At 46.9% G+C, this 19,997-nt stretch overlaps 1 protein-coding gene across 1 annotated transcript in view; it reads right to left on the bottom strand.

Moving 5' to 3' along the window:
* MLH1 (mutL homolog 1) overlaps positions 1 to 19,997 on the bottom strand; it is an 89,399-nt gene that overhangs the window by 59,615 nt on the left and 9,787 nt on the right. The window contains exons 4-13 of the mRNA XM_055414667.2: positions 19,898 to 19,971; positions 17,763 to 17,835; positions 16,575 to 16,666; positions 15,835 to 15,877; positions 15,623 to 15,711; positions 13,307 to 13,419; positions 11,175 to 11,268; positions 9,660 to 9,813; positions 5,338 to 5,714; positions 2,764 to 2,912 (exon numbers count right to left, since the gene is read on the bottom strand). Of these exons, the coding sequence (XP_055270642.2) occupies positions 2,764 to 2,912; positions 5,338 to 5,714; positions 9,660 to 9,813; positions 11,175 to 11,268; positions 13,307 to 13,419; positions 15,623 to 15,711; positions 15,835 to 15,877; positions 16,575 to 16,666; positions 17,763 to 17,835; positions 19,898 to 19,971 (1,258 nt within the window). The remainder of the gene's footprint in view (positions 1 to 2,763; positions 2,913 to 5,337; positions 5,715 to 9,659; positions 9,814 to 11,174; positions 11,269 to 13,306; positions 13,420 to 15,622; positions 15,712 to 15,834; positions 15,878 to 16,574; positions 16,667 to 17,762; positions 17,836 to 19,897; positions 19,972 to 19,997) is intronic.

Raw genomic sequence — 19,997 nt, 5'->3', positions numbered from 1 at the left:
ACCAGTCTGTTGTTCCATGTCCAGTTCTAACTGTTGCTTCCTGACCTGCATACAGGTTTCTCAAGAGGCAGGTCAGGTGGTCTGGTATTCCCATCTCTTTCAGAATGTTCCACAGTTTATTGTGATCCACACAGTCAAAGGCTTTGGCATAGTCAATGAAGCAGAAATAAATGTTTTTCTGGAACTCTCTTGCTTTCTCCATGATCCAGCGGATGTTGGCAATTTGGTTCCTCTGCCTTTTCTAAAACCTGCTTGAACATCTGGGAGTTCACGGTTCACATATTGCTGAAGCCTGGCTTGGAGAATTTTGAGCATGACTTTACTAGCGTGTGAGATGATACTTCCCCAAATCCGAGCTTCAGAGAAATCCCCGTAGGCATTCAACTCAACCAGCTTCCCTGCCTGGGCTGTATAAACAGATGCCGCAGGCAGGACCTGAGTCAGAGGTCCCCTCCCTCCCTTCGCTCAGATGCCTCAGGTGTTCATCCCAACAGTGAGGGCGGTAACAAGCACCTGTTCAAAGAGCAGGCAAAAGATGCCCCACAAAGTGAATAGATTTCTGACTGGCTACGCAATGGTGTAGGTGGTAGGAGCTTCAGTGAAATTCTCCTGGCTCCAAAGGGCAGCCCTACTCCCCCCAAGACCAGGACTCCTCTGGCAAACCCGGCCCTGCTCATCTGGAAACAGCCTCAGTCTGAGGGATCAGGGATCACGTGGCATGCTCATCCCACCACGTGATCTAAAGCAGCTGATCTAGTTTTGCATCTAAGCCCTGGACCAGCTCCCCTGCTGCAGGCTGGGTTAGCAACAACCCCCTCTCCATGAGGCAGGCACCCAGGCCAGCTTTGCACTGTGGGGATGTTCCAACTAATCTCTCTACCTTCCATTTCTTTATCTTTAAAACAGAGATAACAGCATCTGCTCTGCCTCCCTCACAGGACTATTCTAGAATTAAATGAGGTAATATGCATGAAAATACAATTTTAGAACATTTTGATTCATCATCACCTTAGCAATGGACTCCAAACCTAACCAAACTTGGTATAGATTAGATATATACCTTACCGAAAATAGTTTGCAACTATTCAGAAATTCACTGAAATTATAACTTAAAATAGACTGCTTTGCATGAGGAATACAAACGCTTAGAGAAAACTCAGTAAATTCCAAATCTGAGGGAGTCTGTCAATTAAAACAACTGTGAGAGAGACTGCTAAATAAATCAAGTCATGGCCCACCTTCCTTTCATTATTTAAAAATGATTTTAGAAGCTCCCAGCTTGAAAGCCAATAACAGAGGGAAAAGAAGCAAGGGGAACAAATCTTCACGGAAACAGAAATCAGAAGCCAGTTGGCAGCGCCATCTACAACTGGCAAGACCTTAATCACAGGAAGTGTGCAGCCTTCCTGAGGGAGCAGACCCCATGCCTTTCCCCACATGCAGACAGACGAGGGCCCAGAGTGCGAAGCTGAGAAAGAACGAGCAAGGACAGGCAAACTGAGGCCTCTCGAGTTCATTCCAACGAGCGGGAACTGAGAGAAGAGGGAAGGGGTGTCTGAGCCAGAACAGCTGTTTAGAAGGCTAAGGATCAGTGGAAAAGGCCCTGAATTGTTCCTCAGCCATTCATTTCATTTAAAAGTTAGTTGTCATATTTTAAGGTAAATTTCAACATTGCTATAAAATGTAACTTGTTTAATCAAAAATGTGCAGTAGATGAAAAATGGCAAGGACAGGGCTGAACTCACAGACTCAGGTACAACACCGCCCAGCAACAACGGACCCACCCAGAGCATGACTGTGACCCACTGAGTGGGGTCAGGACTTCTATTAGGCACAAGTCACTGTCACACACCTCAGTCCCTGCATCAATTTATCCCCGGGAGGTGATGAGCCCTCTTTTCATTCCTAAAACCATAAACATCATTTCAGAGTAACAGGGACTCAAATGGAGCTCTATACTTGGGCGTTCTGAAAGCTATTTCTGAGGAAAATAATAATGATTTTTCACTTTATCTTCAGGATACAAAAATAGCTATTGACTCCTTACTCTGCACCAACTGTTTCACTTACATTTTATCTCTAATCAGCACCAGTAATCATCAATGGTAAAATTAATCTCATTTTATAGATAAGGAACAACTGAGGCACAGAGAGGCTAAGGGCACACAGCAGACGTGGCAGCTGCCTGGTTACACACTAGGGCCCTCCAGAACCTGTGTGCTCTCAGCCACAGCACACCCCAGGCAGGGCACACTGCCTTTAGCTACGACAGAAACAAACTGAAGATTCTTTATATCAGGGGTCCCCAGCCTTTGCGATCTAATGCCTGATGATCTGAGCTGATGTAATAATAATAAAAATGAAGGGCACAATAAATGTAATGCACTCGAATCATCCTCAAACAATCCCCCGCTTCCCCACTCCCCCCACCCCCCCAGTCCATGGAAATACTGTCTTACATGAAACCAGTCCCTGGTGCCAAAAAGGATGGGGACCACTGCTTTAAATGACCACTTTACTCAGACTTCCCTGCTCTAACAAGAGTACTGATTCGCTCTGGCTGAAACCAGAGACTCACTTTTTCTCTTCTCTCCCAAGTGTCGATTATCTTGAAGCTGACGCCTCCATGGATTAATAAAGAAAGCAAGCTTTGCTCAGCGCACTGCGGAGACCATCAGAACATGCATGCTTCCTGCATTTCCCAAACCTTCACCACAGCAGTTCCGGCCACAGGAGGCGCACGCAGCCTCGGCACTTACGTACTCTCATGGCCCCGCTCACTGATCTCCTCTTGGAGACTCAGAACGCTGGTGAGGTTGATGATCCTTCTCCGGGGGGTACAAGCGGCTGTCATCGCCTTTCGGGACTCATCCTCCACCATTTCCACATCAGAGTCTTCCCGAGGTCTCTTTCTGCAAAGGAGATGAGGAACTGGCAAGTCAACACCATCTTTAAAGTTTTTAAAGTCAGTCAAATTTTGTCTCGCATTTTGGAGGAGGAAGTAGCTTCCATGTGCCAAATCTGCACATATGAGCCAGTCAAATCAGTCTGTTCTCCTGGATACTGCTTCTCAGACACCTCTGGGGCCCAAGCAAGGGACCACTGGACATGGCTCAGCCCAGAGACCCGCAGGGCCTCAAGCAAGTGTGCTGATCTTGCCACATCTCATTCATTCAGCCCTCCATCCTCCAACTGTCCCTCCATCCGTCACTGTTATATAATACCAACCTCATACAGCCACGACAAGGTGCCTGCCCTCACCATGCTGGCTGTCCAATGGGACAAACAGCAACAGGAGAAAGATCATTTTAAGTAGCAAAAAGTGCTATAACAAAAATAAAACAAGGTAATAGAATGAGGGGAGAAGGAAAGGACTTTAAATGGACAAAGACGGTCTCTGGTGAGAGGTGACATATGAGTTGAGACCTGGGTGACAAGAGATCGGAGAGTTCCTGGGCCGAGGGACTAGTTCGGCCAAAGCACCACGAAAGGGAGGAGAGTGATGGGCTGGGGCGGCCAGGCTGGTTTCACCCCAAGTGGTTTTCAGCAAGGAGTGATGCACTCTTGTTCCTGGTTTAAAAAGATTTCTTTGCTGTGCAGTCAATGGCTCATAGCGTTACCTTCCCAAGTGATAAACAGAAATGTCACACTTCCGGGCAGGGCTGTTAAGATCATGAATTGAGCTAATGCATGCAAAGTATCTGGCACACATCGGATGCTCAGTAAGTATTAGCATACTTTATTATTCTCTGGAAACAGATCCTTAGAAGTCGTCTTGCTAGACTGACTTGGAAATGAGCAAACCAGAGTGAAGTAACAGGCCCAAGTTGCAGTGGGCATTTAGAGCCAGGGTTTTGGTGGTCAGCCACCAGGTGGACACATGGCCTTGGGCAAAGGACTTCACCCAGAGTTCCACAGACACTGCCTGCACACACTGAGTAAGGAATACGTACCTTACAGATTCCAGTGAGATGTCCTTAAAGCACCCACAGAGTGTACACTGAACACCAAAGAAAATATACAGATGGCCAAGCAGCACATGAAAAGATGCTCAACATCATTAATAGAAAAATGCACATCAAAACTACAGTGAGGTATCATCTCACATTAGTCAGAATGGCAATCATTAAAAAATCTACAAACAATAAATGCTGGAGAGGGTGTGAAGAAAAGGGAACCCTCTTCAACTGTTGATGAGAATGTAAATTGGCACAGCCACTGTGGACAACAGCATGGAAGTTTCTTAAAAAACTAAAAACAGAACCACCATATGACCCAGCAATCCTACTGCGCTGAGAAAACCGTAAGTCAAAAAGATACATGCCCCTCAATGTTTACTGCAGCAGTACTTACAACAGCCAAAACACAGAAGCCACCCAAACGACCGTCAGCAGAGAAATGGGTAAAGATGTGGCATGTGTTTATATATAGCGAATATCACTCAGCCATAAAAAGAAATGAAACTGGGTCATCTGTAGAGATATGGATGGCCACAAAGTCTATCACACAGACTCAAGTCAGAAAAACAAATACTGTATATTAATGCATATATGTGGAATCTAGAAAAATCGTACAGATGAACCTATTCACAGGGCAAGAACAGAGACGCAGACATGGAGAAGAGATGTGTGGACACAGGAGGAAGGGGAGAGTGGGGCTGACATAAATCTATAACCATGAGCAAACTAGACAGCGGGTGGGAAGCTGCTGCATAGAACAAGGAGCTCCACTCAGGCTGTCATGACCTAGATGGGTGGATGGGGTTAGAGATCAAGAGGGAGGGGGCACATGTATACAATTAGCTGATTCACGTCGTTGTACAGCAGAAACTAACACAAGATTATAAAGCAACTATATTCCAATTTAAAAAACTAAATTGGCAGTCATTGGTCCAGCCGTTCCTGTCCCCCTCTCTAGCTCTCCACCACTAGCCCATGCGCTTCAGGAAGTTTCATAATTTAAACTGAGAAACTCTGCTTCTTCTGAAAGGAGTGACGACAGCTTGGAGACGGATGAAGAATCTTCCAGATATTTTACGTCCCTGTTCCCAGTCACCTCTGCTGTTGAGGCTTTACTAGAACTCACTATTAAACGATAAATCTGATTTTTTTTTCTGATGTGTTTTCAAATAACGTTTGGAATCATGAACATTTAAGGTATTTCAAAGGCCATGGTGATGGGTGACTCTCAAGCCATGGTCAGACAGTGGACCATCCCACTTGAGGGAGATGGTGAACAGGCAGAGAGAAGGTGCAAGGAGTCTGTGACAGTTCAAGTTAGAAGGCAGTTTCATCAAAGAACAAAGAAGGCCAGCTGCCTTTCCCCCCAAGATCATACCTGGGGTTCTCAGGGCTGGAAGAGGGCCCTCTCTTCTCGGCCAGGTCTGCAGTCCTCATTGTTGCATCGTCCTCTAAGGCCTGACTCCTGGCAGCCACTTCGGCAGGAGCAGGGAGTTCAAGCATCTCCTCATCCTGCTGCCTGGTCCCGCTACTAGAAGCATCTGTCCTGTGCTCTGGGACCACAGCTTGGGGCTGACTGGACAGGGCCTTGCTCACAGGCTGCAGGAAGGCATCGAGCTTCTGTTCCCGGCAGTCTGTGCGGACCATCTGGTGGGCATACACTCTGTCACCACTTCCGGCAGTGGATGAGGAAGTCACATTCGCTGTGTATTTAACTGCTTCCCCAGAGGGGCCAGTAAGACCTGGCAATAAAGTCTGTGCCAAAAAAGAAGACGGTGGGAAGATTCAGAATAAGAAGTAGAGAAGTACAGGCCCCAAAATGGAGCAGAAGCTAGAACCAGGTATAACTATCACTACAGAATTACCATAGACGGAATTCTGACCAAAATGTGAAGCACGAAATTAAAAATACACAAATATAGGGACTTCCTGGGTCCGGTGGTTCCCAATGCAGGGGGCCTGGGTTTGACCCCTGGTCAGGGAACTAAGATCCCGCATGCCACACAGCATGGCCAAAAAAGTAATAAAGACAGAAATAGACAATATGAAATAAAAAATTTAGCAAAACCCTTACAATTTAAAAATCAGTTTGATATAAAAATACTCAAGTAAAGCTCATATGTTTTTGTCCATTATTTTGTTGCCATAAGAGATTTATTGTGGTAAAATACGCATAACATTTATTTAACCATTTCATGCGTACAGTCCTGTAACAGTAAGTACACTGACAGCGTTGTGCAACCATCACCCACATCCATCCTCCCAAGTGGAAACTCTCCCCGAGCTTCTGGCAGCCACCTTCCGACTGTCTATGTTTAAATATACGCATTTCCTACTTCTGTGCACTGGTAAGGCCTGGAAGCAGCACCCCCCAACCTCAACCCCAGATTATAGTTTCTAAATGCCATTCCCCACTAAAGTAAAGCAGTTCTTTGGAAAAGTAGCCAATTTCAGGGCATGGGCTGGGAAACTATACAGTGAGCCTACAAGAATCCTATCTTATCAGAAACAAGGAAATTATCAAAGATTCAAGCGATTGGGTTAAAAGGACAAGAGCACCAGCCTGAAGTGGTTTCTGATGGTCAAGGATGGAATAATTTAACTGCAACTAGTTGAATTATGGAGAAGGAAATGGCAACCCACTCCAGTGTTCTTGCCTGGAGAATCCCAGGGACGGGGGAACCTGGTGGGCTTCCGTCAGTGGGGTCGCAGAGTCGGACACGACTGAAGCGACTTAGCAGCAGTTGAATTATGATGCTTATTAACAGCTATGACAAAATACTAGAAGAGAAAGAGAAAAATGGAGAGGAAGAAAAGAAAGCAGGAAGGAGTGAGATGAGAGAGGGAGAAAAAAGTCATTAAACGGACACTGCTAGGACACCAACCTATTTCCCTGCAAACTGATCACCAACGGCAAAGAACTCAGCATTTATCCTTTCTGGCATAAACTGTATTTCAGGATAACCTAATAACTAACAGACAAGTGAAAATTATTTGCTACAGAAAAAACTGGTTTATTAATAAAGAAGAAATGATAAAATCAAGAAAACCATAATCTCACAATCCTAATGAAATAACTGGCTCAGGCAATCACCATCAAGGAATGGTGAAACTAATCGCTAATGGTGACCTTCATGAAGAAACCAGGCTGTCGGCAGCTGGGCCCACTGATGAATCCTATCACAGCGATACTTACTTGCGATGTACTTACTTCATCTGCCTGTGCAATCCACAGGTAGGTTTGGGGAGGCAGAAACTAACAAAACTACTTTGCAGACAGTCACTTTAAAGTCCAGAAAAGTGAAACACCTTGTCCAACCTGACAGAGCTGGAACAAACCACAAGCACCACCAAGGTTCCCGATTTTCACACCCAACAGCAACCCAGCAAACCAGGGCTGCTGCTGTCCTGGCCCCAGGAGCAAAGTGCAAGGCCCAAGCTGGGGAGCAGGAGGAAGGCAACCCAGGACCAAAATGTGGAGAGCCAGGGCAAGATGTCCTGAGGACCCCAGGGGACCGGGGACAGTCTGAGTTTGGATACCTCCACCCAGAACAGTGCACTGACAGAGGTGGTTCCTCTGATCCAGAAACCCACCTTCCTTCTAAAGACACACCGGTCAGAACCCACGCAGAGTTATCTCGGGAAATAAAATGGAATCTAACAAATCTGCCTCATGCAGGACAGGACAAGCAGGGAAGTTGAGAGGTTCTTTTCCTGGGAGAGCCACAGACGCCTCCTGGGATTCCAGTGAACCCCTTCCTCCAGGCCTTTCCTCCCCTTCCCACCAGTCAACCAAGGCCCAAGTGCTGGCATTTCCAGATTTCAACCATGGATCAGTGATCAGAGACATGTCCTCTGTCCAAGTTCCCTCCTCACTTTGCCCAAGTCGCTGTGGGTTTCCATCCGCTTTCCATGCTTCAGCCAGAGAGCTCTTCGTAAAATGCAAACCAGATCCTGTCCATTCCCATCACATTGATGTCCACACTCCTTACCTTGCTGATAAAACCCCTCGAACTGACCTGAACTCTGCAGCGAGCGTAGGCCTTCGCACATGCCCAGTGTTGCTTAACCCCTCCTACGCATTCCCATGCCTGGCCAAGCTTTTAAAAACTACCGACGCCCTGACCCACCCCCTGAGACAGATTTACTGGTTCGGGGAGGGCCCAGGTGATTCCCATCAGGCAGTCAGCATGAACACAGACGCTGAGCGTTCAGAGCCTCAACACCTGTTATCTTGCAGCCCTCCCCCGCCACCCGGCCGGGCCCATATCCTCATCCTCTCCTCTGCCAGAAATGCCCTGTGCGCCCCTGTCCCCTTCCGCCCACCTAATTCCTTCTCAGCCTTGGGGGCCAGGCTCCACATCCCTCCCTTCACGTCTCTGAGGCTCCAGTCTGGGACAAGAGCCCCCTCCCCTCCAAGTCTGCTTTTCTCTCATGTGGGATGTGGACTCTAGACCACGGGTGCCTCAGTGAAGGGAGGAATCCGTCTCTGCTGCAACCCCGGCAGCCCATCAGGGGGCTTCTGCGGGTGTCTGGGGAGGGAGCAGCAAAGCGCACTGAGGCTGAGTCAGCAACAATGGATGAAAAGTATCAGCACAGAGGGCTCACGCACACCCATCCCCCAGCCCCAACTACCTGCAGGTTGCAGGTTCCCGGGCAGAGGCGGCTGCCCCAAGGGCACTCTGCTCACTGCTGGAGCCCACACCATCCCCCATCGAGGCTCTTTGCAGGTAACCATGAATGTTCTTGGGGAGGCACTCACCTGCTTGGCCATTTTGAAAGTTTTCAGAGAAGCAGGGCTCACAGAAGCCCACTTCCTGCTTGCAGGACCCAGTGTGATTTAAGGGGGGAAAAGGCTCCATTTCTCTAACTGCGGTGTTCGCTGTGCTTCTGATGAACCCACCCTCACTACTCTGGGCAGTCACCTCAGAACTGCAAAGACACTGGAGATGGTACTATCACCTGCTTATCATACAGATGAGAAAACTGAAGCCCCAGAGAAGGGGAGGAGTTTATAATCAATGCTCTTAGAACCTGGATAATTGTAGTTAGTTGAATGGTGTCAGGTCCCGGACCAGACATTTTCCACTTGCTATTCACCAACCACTTATAACTCTCCTTGGATGTGGGGGTGACCAGCTCCATCTTTACTGAGGGAGATGTGGTGGTCAGGGAAAGTCAGCCACACGGTGGTAAGAAGGCCTGACTAAAGGCCCTGCCCCTGCACTCTGCGCCAGATATGGGGGATCAGCCTCCTCTGAACATCTCTGGCGGGGAATGCAGGGGAGAGGTACTCCACTCTGTTTCAGACAGCCCCTTTTCCTAGGAAGGTGGTCTAAGGCCCCCAGAAAGAGGCAGACAGAGAACTCAGGGCTTATGACTCCAGGCTCAGGGATAACACCATGAACCTTCAGAGTTGGATTCAAGAAAGGTGCGGAAAGAAAACTATCAAAGTGGGACTTCCCTGGTGGTCCCATGGTTAAGACACTGAGTTTCCACTGCAGGGGGCATGGATTTGATCCCTGGTCAGGGAACTAAGATCCTGCATGCTGCAGGTCATGGCCAAAAGCAAATAAGAAAATTATCAAAGTAAGTAGAAAGTCCTAGAAAGCAACAGTGAAACATCTGGGCTCTCCTGTGTGACAGGGCACATTTATGGTGGCAAAGGCACCAGAGAAAGAGCTGGGTGAGGTGCCCCACCTGGGTGAAGTAGGTCCTGGAGGCGTTGGAGCCCAGGAGCCTGCTCTCAATGTGTTGCTGCACCCTCTCCAGGATGCTCTCCTCGTGCAGGAAGTGAACTTCGTGCTTCGTGGGGTGCACGTTGACATCCACATTCTGGGGGCTGATTTCCAGACTGGCAGGACAAAGGAGAAGAGTTACATAACACAGTGAGAACGTGGGGAAAATTCACTCACAGTGTATGCGGTGGGCAGGAGACCCAGCGAGGCCAAATGATGCAATGGTCAAGACTTCTAGGTCAAATCCGAGTGACTGTGGTTCAAACGCTGACTCCGCTACTTGAGAGCTGAGTGGCTGCGGGTAGGTTACAGCATCTTTCTATGCCTCAGTTTCCGTGCCTATGAACTGGACCTAACACATGTTAAGCACTTCTCATGCACCCGGCACATTTATCATCCATCAGCTGTTGTTACCATCACTCCAGAGCTAGTGGAATTTCTCATTCCATAAATCACGGCCAAGGCATTTAACAACTCACTGACCAGCAACCTATTAATATGTCTTTTGTTACCCAAACTTTATAGACCAGAGTGTTTCAATATTCATGTACATAACACCTCATCAATGACAGGTGACAGTTTGCCAAAATTCCCCAGTCAACAATGTGTTAACTTCTCAGGACTGGTTCTCCCATATGTAACCATGAACCTGTCCCTACTTAACTGTTCAGTATTATGTGGAGATAAAAACATATACAAAAAATAATATATGTGAGAGAACTTTCTAACATTAAAATATTGCACAAAAGTCCATTTAGAGGCTGTGCCATCAACTCCCGGAGAAGGCAATGGCAAGCCACTCCAGTACTCTTGCCTAGAAAATCCCATGGACGGAGGAGCCTGGTAGGCTGCAGTCCATGGGGTCGCTACGAGTCAGACATGACTGAGCGACTTCACTTTCACTTTTCACTTTCATACATTGGAGAAGGAAATGGCAACCCACTCCAGTGTTCTTGCCTGGAGAATCCCAGGGATGGGGGAGCCTGGTGGGCTGCCATCTATGGGGTCACACAGAGTCGGACACGACTGAAGCAACTTAGCAGCAGCAGCAGCAGCCATCAACTTACTGCCTCAGATCAAAGCCAGCATCTATCACTGCAAGCTCTGATAACGGAGCGCGGCAGTGTGAAGTGTTGTCGGTAGAGGGCGCTGGACAGACCCGTAGGAAAAAAAGGTTTCTCTGCCAGGTTAAGGCAGGTTTCTCTTGGTTCAGGGGCAAGGCGATGTCCACTTCTGTTTCACTAACATACTGCCTGGCACAAGGGAGGCTCTTGGTGGGATTCCACAGCAGAAGTGAATAAATAAAGGAAAACTGTGCCTTTTACCTGTGAAAAGGGACAGAACACCCTGTGCCAGTGGGATATGGCGTTCACTCTCACTGGGCTAATTAACAAACCCATGGCTCTTTCAGAGAGGAGAGCTGGACAGAATTTCTCTTCCCTGCGAGCCTTGGGTGAGGAATTCAGTGCTGCCTTACCTGAGGTACAGGAACGGGTGTGTGCTTTTGGGCAAATACGCTGCATACACCGTTTCTATGGCTTTTCTTAAGGAAGCTGACTCTACCAGACGATCTGGAAAACAAAAGGCAATTAGCTCCCATCTGTCTTAAAGGGTGAGGTGACAGGGGCACACCAATACCACGCCATGACACGGCTGGGGAAACATCCACATCAGTCCCCTTTACCATCATGATCCCCCAGCGGCTCACTGGGGGCGCGGGGCTCTCCTCTCACCAGAGCAGCAGGAGCAGCCAGTTCTGCCTCCCTGCTCCCTTCCTCACCCCTCCCCGGCAGCCCAGGCATACCATGTGCCCCTGCTCAGAACTTCATTCTGCAAATATACACTCTGGGCTACAAGCAGGGAGATAAACGCTGGTGAATAAAACTAGTTTCAGCTCCCCGTGGTGAGGACCACTCCTGGAGCCGGTGTGCTGAATGGTGGGGGAGGCAGCAGCTACACTGGCTCAAGGAGCTGCAACACTGGGGCAGCTGAACAGAGACTTAAGGGTAAGTGCATTTTTCAGGCATTTCAGGGGGTACAAATCTCTGACTGCATGCTGAGAGTAATTTAGGAGATGAGGTAGGCTTGAGAGGGTAGAAAACGATAAAAGCTGGAGAGATAAGACTAAAATCAGAGAAAGATCTATTTTCAAACAACACAGCTTCCTTTTCTCCCCAGACTCTTGACCTGTTGCTGATCTACTGTCCTGACCTGGTGGAGCGGAGGATATGTCACATCTTTTTATTTCCAATGAAAGAGAGGCAGTGAACTTATGAGCAAGGAGACTATTATTCTGAGTGCTCACTACGTCACCCACAGCTGCCTCAGTGATGTCGCTGTGCTGCGTAACCTAACAAAAGGGGCCCTCTGCTGAGGCCTCTGAACTTGAGACACGCTGGAGGAGGGTTCTTTGTTCCTGCCACCCGACGGAACCTGTCCAGTGTGTAGGTAAGTGAACGACACACATAAGAGTCTGACATAACCTCTAAAAAGTCTATAAATAATAAATGCTGGAGAGGGTGCGGAGAAAAGGGAACCCTCCTCCACTGTTGGTGGGAATGTAAATCAGTACAGCCACTACAGAGAACAGTATAGCGGTTCCTTAAAAAACTAGAGTTACCACACAATCCAACATCTGGAGAAAATGAAAACTCCGATTCAAAAAGGTACAAACGCACCCCAGAATTCACAGCTGCAAAGACATGAAGCAACTCAAGTGTCCACAAACAGATGCGTGGACAAAGAAGGTGGTTTGTATTTTTGTAAGCGTTTATGTGTGCATATATATATATCACAGTGGGAATATTAGCCATAAAAAAGAATGAAATATTGCCATTTGCAGCAATATGGTAAGTAAAATAAGTCAAATTATTGTATCACATTTGTGTGGAATGTAAAAAATACTACAAATGAACTTATTTACAAAACAGAAACAGACTCACAGACAAAGAAAACAATTATGGATACCAATGGAGAAAGGGGGAAGAGGGATAAATTAGGAGCGTGGGATTAACCAATACACACCACTGTATGTTAAACAGCCAACAAAGATTTACTGTATAGCACAGGGAACTATATTCAAGATTTTGCAATAACCTATAATGGAAAAGGATCTAAAAATATATACGTAAGTGTATAACTGATTCACTTTGCTGTATGCCTAAAACTAACACAATACTGAAAATCAACTATACTTCAATTAAAAAAAGGAAAAAACACTGCCTGCACCTAAAATACCCCCTCCCCATGCCCTGTTGTGCAACTTCCAACAGTGGTCTTGATGTAAGAGGAGAACAAAGGTCTGCCCCAGGCCTGCGGGTGAGGCTGAGGCCAGCAGGGAGGAAGCTGCACTGGCTCACAGGGGCTGGATGCCCTCTCCTGGGCATCCTCTCGGAGGCAAGAACCAGACTCCGCCACTGTCAGCCAACCCTGAGCATGTGTGAGAGGACTGAGGAGACTCAGGGCAGAAACTGTAACTACTTCCTAATTAAACCACACTTCCGCATAAGGTTTCCCTGGGTGTAATCAAGCCTGTGGATAAGAAATGCCTCCGTGGCCCCTTAAAGTTCCCTGCGCAGAGATTTCTCCACATAGCTCTTTCTCACTTACGGTTGATGAAGAGTAAGAAGATGCACTTCTTCACCGAATAGTTTGCATTGGATATGTAGCCATTCATTTTGAAGGCAAGGGTTTTATCTTCACATCCAACTTCTATCAATTCTCTGGTTGGAAAAAAGAAATTTTGAGGCTTTTCGAAAAACTGGAAAATTCAAACACTCTAAAGAATCAGAGTTGGAAAAATCAGGGCTCCTTCCCATAAACTGACTCTGCCAAGTGTGGATCCCAGAGACTTGGTTCATTAAGATCGTCCAGGCCCACCCATCCATCCGTCTGTCCAACCTCTCATCCACCCATCTAGCCATCCATTCACCCACCTAGCTACTGTTTTCAAGCATTTATGATATGTCAATCATCACTGTCACTGTTAGGACATGGCAAGTCAAGTTCTGAGATGTTTTGCTGAAACTTTTATGTATCTTAGTAACTCAGTCCCAAAAATGAGATTCCAAAGAACTCATCTCTGCTGAAAATCTCTTACTTCGCTGATGGGGAACATGACAGGCTCCTGTGTGGTGCCCCCCAGAGTGTGTTTATGGGGAGCAGGGACACCTATTAAGATGAAACAAGGTCCCCCCATGAGCCACACTCATTTCGGCCTGAGGGCCTCTCAAGTGCTAGTCCCTAGCTGCAAAGTTTCCTCAGATGGTTTGGCTTCCCAGGTGGCACTAGTGGTAAAGAACCTGCCTGCCAAAGCAGGACACATAAGAGACACTGGTTCAATCCCTGAGTCAGGAAGATCCACTGGAGTAGGAATAGCAACCTACTCCAGTATTCTTGCCTGGAGAATCCTGTGGACAGAGAAGCCTGGAGAGCTACAGTCCATGGGCTCGCACAGAGTCAGATACAACTGAAGTGAGTTGGCACACACACCGGCTAGTTAATTCCTCCTTACCCACTATATCTAGGGATCACCTCCTCGAAGAGTCTTCCATGACAATCCCTCTCCTGATCTCAGGAGATGCCCCACCTTACACTTTTCCTTTAAGCCACAGAGCACAGTCACTAATGAATGGAATCATTATTTCCTGTGTCTTTCCAATTAGAGCATGAGTCTTCTGAGCTCAAGAATCCTTCCTGCTTTACTCCCTCCTCCCCATCTCTACCCCACGGCACAGTGGCCAGCAAGGAGCAGAAGCTCATTACACACTTGCTGGAAGGATGGCTGACGCTCCACAGGCAGAGGTGTGTACTCCAAGTCTGCGCAGAGCACAGCTTCCCATGCTTCCCCACACAGCGAACCAGCAGGCCCTCTCTCCCCAAAAAAGAGGATGGTTTTCTGGAAATCTCTTTTGGGAGCTACTCCTCTGTGGGATTTCCAATCTCTTAAACTCTCTGAGTTTCATAACAACTAATTCTGAATCTTAGAATCTGGCCAAGGAACTCTTAAAAGTTTCACTGGGTCTTAAAATTCGGTCAACAGAACTCTGTTTGCTCTCGGAACACAACTGGAAAAATAATTCTTTAACACTTGATTAGTAACAAAAGGGTAATTAAAAGCAAATTGACTGCTCTCTAGTTAGGAACCTGGTTTTGTTCAAAGGGTGAGTAATTTGTCCCCTTTGGAGTAGAAAACTGAGCTGGGACTACTGCTCCTGTTTTGAAGATTGCTGGAAAAGGTGAAGTCAGGGGCTGTCTCCTTCATCTGTGTACCTCCAGCTTCTGAAGCCTGCCTGGCATACAGAAGGCGCTTAGTATTGTCCCCTCAGATTATGACACAGACACTTCAGGCTTTGCAAAGTCCTGAGATTAAGCTATGGATATGTATTGGAAACAGTGGCTTTTACCCATCAAGGGGAGTGCCGTGAGAAATCTAGAATACAAGCAATTTTCCCACTGAGGCTTTGACCATGAAGATATAGGGACACAACACTGCTTGCCACCAGACAGGGAAGTCTTCAAGGGCAGAAACATTTTACTTGTCTTTTTATCTTTAACTTCTGGCACAAAGCCCAGAATATGGGAGGCAATTAATAAATGTTGAGTGGTAATAAATGCAATCCTAGTGACAATTATGAAAATACAAGGACAAGCGGGAACAATGGAGGATAGAATTCTTCTACACCAGAGATCTTCTGATGACAGAGACCTCAAGAGAACACACAGTTTGCAGCCAGACCACCGAGGAGATGACGTGAACCCAAGAAGCACTGATTATACAAAATAATCTGAAGCACGACAACAAGCCTGAAGCATAAAAACAAGCCTGTACTTGGTTAAAGAAAACTCTTAAGGCAAGTGTAAACAGATTCCAAAATAACGTGACAGAACCCAGAAGATTTTAAAAAATGCAAGTTATCAGCATACCGGCTAACAGCATTTCCAAAGATGGAGCGAATGTTGTCCACGGTGGTGGCATTTGGCAGTGTCCTGACGTCAGCTACTGTCTCACCTTGCTGATAAACAGAACAGGGCTGACTGAAATACCATGACCTTGTCTTCACAGCCAACTATTAAAAAAAAAAAAAACCCTTCTTCTTTCATAATACATAACCATCCTTTATAAGTTAAGAACTTACTTTTTTAACTAAGAAACCAATGCCTGAATTGTGTATTGCATACCTGGCAGAGGAAAAACAAAATAGTAAAAAAAAAGAGAAGCCAAATGCACCATACAAGAAAGAGCCCCCTTGTAGTTAAATCAGTGGAGTTAACTGATCTAAACAAAGACACATACAAACAAAAATATCTTCAAATATCATATTTTGCCCACATGAAAATAAACCAGCAGAGACTGCATGAAGATCTCATTGCTAAATGTGGCAGAAATGAACAAAAAACAGGTTTCCCTTTTGCTTCCATGCACTGCTGACTAGACTCAAGGGTATTTCAATACAATCTCCTCCTTGCCTAGTTTTATTTTCAAACTCATCTGAGTGGCCTCAGAAACTTCTCGAGAATGTAGCCAGAACACCCCCTGTACTGTTCTTCTCTCTGAGACCCTAACACAGCCCCCTCTTCACCTGCGTCTTCCTCCCCACGAGGTCCTGCTTCAGGATCTCCCAGCCTTTTCTCCACTGGCTACCATTTACTCCTCCCTGCTGCATGGGCCCCAGGAACTGAAGGATTGTGCCTAGCAAAATGCATTTCTTCAGTAACAGTTCACTTACCGCATCTAACCTTTGACCAGAAACAATTTATGGGCTGGTACTGCTGCTTACCATTTAGCTCTGCAACTCTTCTCCATTTCTAAGCACCAGACCACATTTCTCTGGTGACAGAATGATTCAGAGACCCAGGCCCAGATTGTGGACTGTACCTGCTGACAACTTCCAAAATTTTTCCATACTCTTCACTTGGGTTTTTTAAAGCTTTCCTCCTCGTGGATATGTTGTAAAAAAGGTCCTCCACCTGAACAGAAGGTTGATGTTTCTTGTAAATTCACAGAAGTACATGGAAGTACAGCACGGTCTTAAGGCAGAGAAGCCAACTATGTTTACCACCAGCACAGTTCTAAGTGTTAGAAGACAGGGCAGGAGATGGGGCTGCCTTAACAAAAGAAAGCAAGCCTCCCACTTAACTCACTGACTTCTCAGACAGGCACTGGGGTCCACCTCCATGCCAGGCTCTTTGCCTTGTGCTGGGAATAAGACAACAGATAAAATACACAGTCCTGCCCAAAACAGCACAGGATTTAGTGGGGCAAAGATAAACTTAGAAACCGTTGTGACACCACATGGCATAAACTTTTGCAAACTAGAAATAATTATTAGATCTTTTTGGGGTTCTTGAAAATCATACTGTGGTCCCAGGTACAAGACCCCGCTTAACATGACATGCAAAGTACAAGTTCATATCTTCATTGCTGCGCCCCGACCTGCCTCATCAAGCCCAGGGCTTGGGGCCTTCAAGCAGGTGTGTTCTGGCTGGGGCTGGGGGTGCAGGGGTGGGATGTGTAACATGATAGCGGGGTGATTTATGGAATCCTGAAAAAGAAATACACCAAACGTGGTACCACAGAAATAAGGCAGCTTGACAGCCTTTCTCCTGATTAACACAACTGTGTTACTCAAGTGCCCTCTGAATGAGTAGTCAGATATTCCTTGTGCCACCCTTCTTTGATAGAGGAGCAAAGTAAAATGAACGGCCATTAAATGACTTGCCTCTGGACACACTGCCGCTGAGAGGCAAGGTTAGGACTCTGGACTTGTCTTCTGGAGTCAAGCTTAAGGTTCTTTCAATGGCAGCTACCCTGCCACCAATTTCTGCCATCTCAATAGAAGAATCTCCCAGCCTCTTAAAAAAGAGGAGGCGGTGGGCAAGCTGCCACATCACAAAAGTCAATCATCATTTCTCTTTCTTATAGGATGATATCTTGAGGCTTCTATTAACTGGTAAATATTCACTATATCAATCCTTTGAGAACTCAGACACAATTCTGCCTTTTATTTCAGTATTTACACAAAGCTCTTTCTCAGCAGCGTCACCTCCTGTGTACCACTCTTACCGTGATCTGGGTCCCTTGGTTGCCTGCACATGGTTTAGGAGGCGCTTTCAGCTTTCCATCTGAGTAATGAGCTCTATCAGAAAACATAAGAGATACTGGTAGCTAATAGAGAATAGATACTTCTCCAAAGAGTAAAATAGTGTTACATCAACAACAGATTAAAATACAGCCATATTATATGCCATCTGAGTTACCAGCTTCCTCCCTTTTTCCACTCCATAACCATCCTAAATGGTACCAAAGAACGGGGGAAAAGATCCCTCTTTTTTTGTTTGTTTACCAACTACTGCATTTTTAGTTTCTGAGTTCTGGGCTACAAACAAAAGTTTTGACACTGCCTAAGATGACAGTAACATTTTTTCAATAATTCTGCAATCATTTATTGAAGGGTTATCATGTATCAGGACTATAAACACCCTGAAATAGAGACGGGCCTTGGGAGGTTCTTGATTTAGAGAGGGAACAGATTGTTCCCTCAAGTGTGGAACAAGGTGCCAAGTGGTTCAGAGAAGGAAAACATTGAGCCTGGGGTAGAGTGGAAGGAAGTTTCCTAGAAGAGATGACACTTCACCTGGGCCCTAGACTGGTATCTTCTCAAGTGGAGAGGGCGGGGAAGTCCATCCAGGAAGGGAAAAGATAGACAAAAGCACAGAAGCTTTAGAATGCGTAGCAGTGCGGCTATGGGGAGAGGCTGGGAGGATGGACTGCACCTGGGGAGGGCACGAGCTGCTATGACGAAGACTCTGGATTTCATCCTGCCACACAGGGGGAGCTATGAGAGGTCCCAAGCAAGGGCATAACACTCCAGAGGCAAAGAAATGGAGCCTGTGCCCCAGGCTATTTCAGAAGACATTCACTCGCAAGCGTCTCCCCTATTTGTGAGAAGAGATTCTAATCATATCAGCCCAGCCAGGTCCTAGGGCTGTTGCAGTTTGCATCTAGTCAACCCTCTTCAGCACCAAGTGCTGCAGACTGAAATGTTCCATCGTCCATGACGGCACACACTCATCTGAAGAGGGCTGAGAAAGAGACAGAACTGCCCTCTGCTGAAGCTGTTTTCTGTATAAACACTCTGTATGATAAGAAAAAAATTCTTTTTGGCAGGAAATAGATTTGAATACAGAGAAGGCAATGGCAAGCCACTCCAGTACTCTTGCCTAGAAAATCCCATGGACGGAGGAGCCTGGTAGGCTGCAGTCCATGGGGTCGCTAAGAGTCGGACACGACTGCGCGACTTCACTTTTACTTTTCACTTTCACACATTGGAGAAGGAAATGGCAACCCACTCCAGTGTTCTTGCCTGGAGAATCCCAGGGACAGGGGAGCCTGGTGGGCTTCCATCTATGGGGTCACACAGAGTCGGACACGACTGAAGTGACTTAGCAGCAGCAGCAGCAGCAGATTTGAATATCCATCTTTCACTAGTAATGGCCAACGGTTATGAAAGCAAAAGTATGATTTTGATTCCTTGAATCCCCTTCCTGTTCTGTGCCAGCACAAGAGACAGCCAGTGGGCAACTGTGGGAAGGAATCCACAGGGGCACTCATGTGCGGCCGGGGATCAGAGGCAGCCAAGGAGCCACAATCCTCTGGCACCCTAGCCACAGCCGCGCAATCAGGCCAGAGCCATGCCCTGCTGAGGGGCCAAGCAGCAGAGTGACATCACAGCTGCCACCAACTCAGCCCTCCTCAGGGTCTCAGCCCTCAGACACGGCACTGCTGCTGCTGCTGCTAAGTCGCTTCAGTCGTGTCCGACTCTGTGCGACCCCACAGACGGCAGCCCACCAGGCTCCCCCGTCCCTGGGATTCTCCAGGCAAGAACACTGGAGTGGGTTGCCATTTCCTTCTCCTCAGACACGGCACTAGGTACTTGTAAAATGTTACAGCTGACCTTTCACAAGCTCATGAAGTAAGATTATTACTTACAACCACCCCTTTGGATTAGCTGATAATCCAAAGGGGGTTATAATCTAATTAGTTGGATTAGAGTATCAACTAATCCAAAGGGAGGAAAGAAAATGTACCCAAGATAGGCAAAAAAAGGTCACATCTGTGTTTAGACAGGATCACTGAGCTGCAGGCCACAAGCGTGTTTCGGGATGAATCCACACGCTCAGCGGAGGACAGCACCATACCTGTACGCACACTTCCCGTCAGCTGTTCTGGTTGTAATGGTGACGTGAGCCACATGGCTTATGCTGGCCAACGCCTAAGGAAGGAAAGGACATGGAGTCA

This window comes from Moschus berezovskii, chromosome 24 (genome assembly GCF_049115385.1).
Source record: "Moschus berezovskii isolate FMDL1 chromosome 24, NW_MosBer_1.0, whole genome shotgun sequence".
Lineage (NCBI taxonomy): Eukaryota > Metazoa > Chordata > Mammalia > Artiodactyla > Moschidae > Moschus > Moschus berezovskii.
Note: the sequence above shows the minus strand (reverse complement) of the source record. Positions and strands in the feature narration are given on the sequence as shown.